The 3,576-nt window shown below is 60.3% G+C and overlaps 3 protein-coding genes across 3 annotated transcripts, besides 2 other annotated features; all 3 read right to left on the reverse strand.

Annotated features, from left to right (window-relative positions):
* Positions 1–62: 62 nt before the first annotated feature.
* Positions 63–563, reverse strand: Tco025E_09521 (mucin-like glycoprotein; the record flags this gene model as incomplete). The annotated part of the gene is made up of 1 exon (XM_029376338.1): positions 63–563. The coding sequence occupies one exon, from the start codon at positions 561–563 to the stop codon at positions 63–65; it is 501 nt and encodes a 166-aa protein (XP_029223541.1).
* A 407-nt stretch (positions 564–970) lies between these two features.
* Positions 971–1,001: a microsatellite.
* A 417-nt stretch (positions 1,002–1,418) lies between these two features.
* Positions 1,419–1,441: a microsatellite.
* Positions 1,442–1,709: 268 nt separating this feature from the next.
* On the reverse strand, positions 1,710–2,273 carry Tco025E_09522 (trans-sialidase; the record flags this gene model as incomplete). Its single annotated transcript, XM_029376339.1, has 1 exon — positions 1,710–2,273. One exon carries the CDS (start codon positions 2,271–2,273, stop codon positions 1,710–1,712), a length of 564 nt encoding a protein of 187 aa, XP_029223542.1.
* A 386-nt stretch (positions 2,274–2,659) lies between these two features.
* Positions 2,660–3,576, reverse strand: Tco025E_09523 (trans-sialidase; the record flags this gene model as incomplete). Its single annotated transcript, XM_029376340.1, has 1 exon — positions 2,660–3,576. A coding segment is annotated over one exon (917 nt), but the record flags the coding sequence as incomplete, so codon positions are not given.

A 3,576-nucleotide genomic window follows, 5' to 3' on the forward strand; every position in this document is an offset into this window, starting at 1 on the left:
GGGCAGNGAAAGCGTATGCGTCGTCCCTGCCAGGGTGGGTGGGTGTGTGCGGTTGCCTCGTCCTACCACTGTCCAGCAGCGCAGGCAAGGGCAGCCGTGAGCAGCAGCGACAGCAGCAGCAGTGGGGCACGCGCCCGCACCGTCACGATTTCACTGCTGTCTGTGTTGCTTTTTGTGTGTTTCGCAGCACTCGGACTGCTGGTGGTCGTCGTTGTGCTTCCTTCGCTGCCGCCGGTGGGAGGGGTGGCGGAGTTGGGCGTGCCGGAAGGGCGTTGAGGGGTTGGGGAAGTGCCCGTCTCTCCGGATCCACGTGTCCCGCTCTCCGCCGTGCCTGCTGGCGGGGCCGCAGGTGGTCCTGGTGGTTGCCCTCCCGCGTCGGTTCCCTTTTCTCCCCGCGACGCACCCTTTCCGGCTGGCTCCCTCGCGGGGATTGTTAACGGGCAAACGCCTGGCTTGCCAAGTGCGCCACCGTCTGCGGCAGGAAGAGACGGACTGCCGGAGGTTGTTTTTGCCTCCTCCCACTTCTTGTGCACTCCGCTGCCGACACGCGTCGGGAAGTTCATCGTGAACGCGGTCCGATCACTTTTGTCACTGCCGCAGCTCGCCTTGCAGTTCGTAGTCGCGTACAGCGATTCGGCGGAGAGGCAGAGGGACTCACTGACACCGCCGTCGCCTGCTCCGTACTGAGACACGCCCACCGAAACGATGTCGACGGTAACAACATCCTCCACCTCCTTGACAGAGTCCTCCCCAACAATTGTGTAGTCAAGACCTCCCACCGCCGCCGCACACTTCTTCACGCAGTTTCTCTAGGGAAGCGCCAACTTAACTTGTTGCCACTGTCCGCGCAGGACACCTCCACCGACACATTCACCGGCTGCCATTCTTTTCGCAGAACCGCAGGCGGAGATGTATGCTTTGCAGTCGTAGCAGCAGCAGGAGTCCCCGTCGCCCCGCAGACGGAGGGGGCGCAGCAGCAGCCGCAGAGCAGCGCGAGGAGCGCCAACGCGCACACCGCACGGCGCCGCACCTTCAGCGTCGTCATCGCCATCAGTAAAAACAGTGGTGGCGGTTGGAGCGGTAGAGTCGCAGCAGAGTCAGTGGGCTGCGAGGCAGCGAAGAAGAAGAGAGAAGAGCAATGGGGAAAGAGCAGACTGCCGACGGGATGAAGAAGAAGGCGCCAGGCCGCCGAGGGGCTGTGGGGCGCGGCACAGGCGCAGGGCAGCAGGGAGCCAGAAGCAACGCAGCAAACAGAAAAAGGAACAAAAGAAAATGAGGTACCCAAAACGCAAGAAAAAAAAATTCAACAGGCTTTTTCTTCTCCGGCTGCGTGGGTATTGCTTGCTGTCTGCACGAGTAAAAACCAGGAGAGAAACAGCCGCCCGGTCGCACAGCCACGAGGCCGGCACCGCGTTTCGGTGTGTGTGTGCGTGTGTGTCTGGGCGGTGACAGCGGCAAACTGGAAAGGAAGCTCGTTACTCGCGACAGTGCGCATAGCAAGCGATCATTGGGGCCGAAACGCAAACAAGAAAAAAAGAGGACATTTGTGCCGAGTATCCCAGTAAACGACCAGAAGAAAGCAAAATCCAAGGCAAACATAAAAAAAAAGGATATGTGGAGAGATAGCACAAATATATTTAAGAGAGAGCTGTCGGGGGTGCAGCAAGGGCCCTCTCCCCAAGAGGAGTAACAAGTCCACACGCTGCAGCTCAGAAAACCGCTGCGGCGCCACAAAGCCCCAACAGAGCCAGCAGCATTCCCCGAGACCCACACCCGCGCACAGTACCGTCGCGTTTTTTCCCACTCGGCCTCGAGCCCGTAGTGTGCTTGAAGGCAGCGGGGCTGCTGCCCGGGCCCGATGCGGCACCGGGAGCAGCCGCATGCGGAAGTGTGACTTTGCTCGCACTGAGCTTCAGCACCTCATCTTTGTAAAGTACGCGGTTGTACAGCAGGACGCTGGTCACCGTCACGTGGGGGATGCTCGCCGCGCCCGCCGCCGCACTGTCGCCGCCAACGTAGAAGTGCGAGATCCGGTGTGACTCGAAGATTTTTGTCACTTCCGCCGGAGGTTCTTCTCTGCTTGCGTACACCTGCACCCCATCCACGTACACAAACCACTCATCCCCGTCCATTTCCAGCACCACTTGATACGTCTTGCTGGGCTCCCAAGCGCCCGAAGACTCTTGCGCATCAGTACCATGAAGCTCGAACCTCCACTTTCTCTCCTTCGTGTACGAGAGGCCGAAAAGCACAGTGTTGGCTGTGTCATTCATCCTCGCCCCCAGCAGAGGAAGAGGGCCGCTAGCTGTGGGCACCGCGTGGATGATCACCGTCGCCACGAGAGCGAACTTGTTGTTCGCAAAGTAGTACGGCTGCACCTGCCCCAGTTTCCCCACGGGCCACTCCGCCCCCGCCCCGGCGCCGCTGAACGTCACGCCGCTGGCAATACCCGCCGTGCTCGCCACTGCCCCAGCTGTCACTGTGGCGTCGACGCAGCGGTACTCGTCCTTCCATGCAGTCTGCTCCAACGTGTTGGACAAAAGTCCCACCAGCCCTTTGATGGGAACAGAGTTTTTGCACACTCCCTTTAGTGCGTACCCGGCATCACTGCCAGTGGAGGTGCACCCCTGCAACGCCTTGTCCAATGCGGTCCACTTTTTCACCACTTCCTGATCTCCTGCAGCTTCGCAGTCAGTGGCACAGAAACGAGGCTGTACGACTCTCCAGCTTCAGCCTTCTTCTCGTACAGTGCAATCAACTCCTCCTTCGCGCCGCTTCTGTACAGCAGGGAGCTGGCGGCGGCGTTGTGGCTTGCATCAGATACCGCCCCAACGTCATATACGCGTTGCATGTCCGTCGCCCAAAGATGCAGCCGAGCCTTTGCGGCGTCGCCTTCCGCCGAATACACCGGCGTGGTGAGGAGCATCACCTTCTTGTCCCCGAATGTTGCGGTGGTGAAGCCGCTCTGCACGCCGTGCCCTCCTTGGCGCTTCAGTGAGGTGCCCCACACGCGGGAAATCGGCTCGCCTGTAGGATACCACTGCCTCCCAGAGGATTCGTACACGTCGTAGTAGCCGCCCGCACAGTGAGCCATCGCGAGAAGGTTTCTGTCGTCCCCCCACTCCACGATGGACGGGTCTCTGCAGCCCTCACCGGTCGTATCGTACGAAAGCGCCCATTTACTCCCTGACGGTGTCAGGCTCATGGCCAGCAGAACACTATTTCCATCCGCTTTGATGGCCTGCATGGGGAACACAAGCGTGCCGTCACTCAGCACAACACCCGAGCCCCCGCCGCCAACCAGCCGCGTCAAGGATTCAAGGCTTTTTACGGATTCAGGCTCCAACGCATGGGGCTTACCCCACACAATTTTCTTTTCGTCAACCCCGTCAGTAAGAGCTCCCTTCACCAGGAAAAGCTTCCAGCCAGCCTTGCCGGAAGGCTCACTCGTAGGCGTCGCACGTCCGTAGTTTCCCAGCAGCATGTAGACATCGGTGCCGTGCATAACTGTTGTTGGCCGCATGATCTCCGTTGCCCTCTCGCCGCCCGTGTCGGAGGCGCCTTCACGCCGTGTGT

This window comes from Trypanosoma conorhini (genome assembly GCF_003719485.1).
Source record: "Trypanosoma conorhini strain 025E chromosome Unknown Tco_14.4_contig_01155, whole genome shotgun sequence".
NCBI lineage: Eukaryota > Euglenozoa > Kinetoplastea > Trypanosomatida > Trypanosomatidae > Trypanosoma > Trypanosoma conorhini.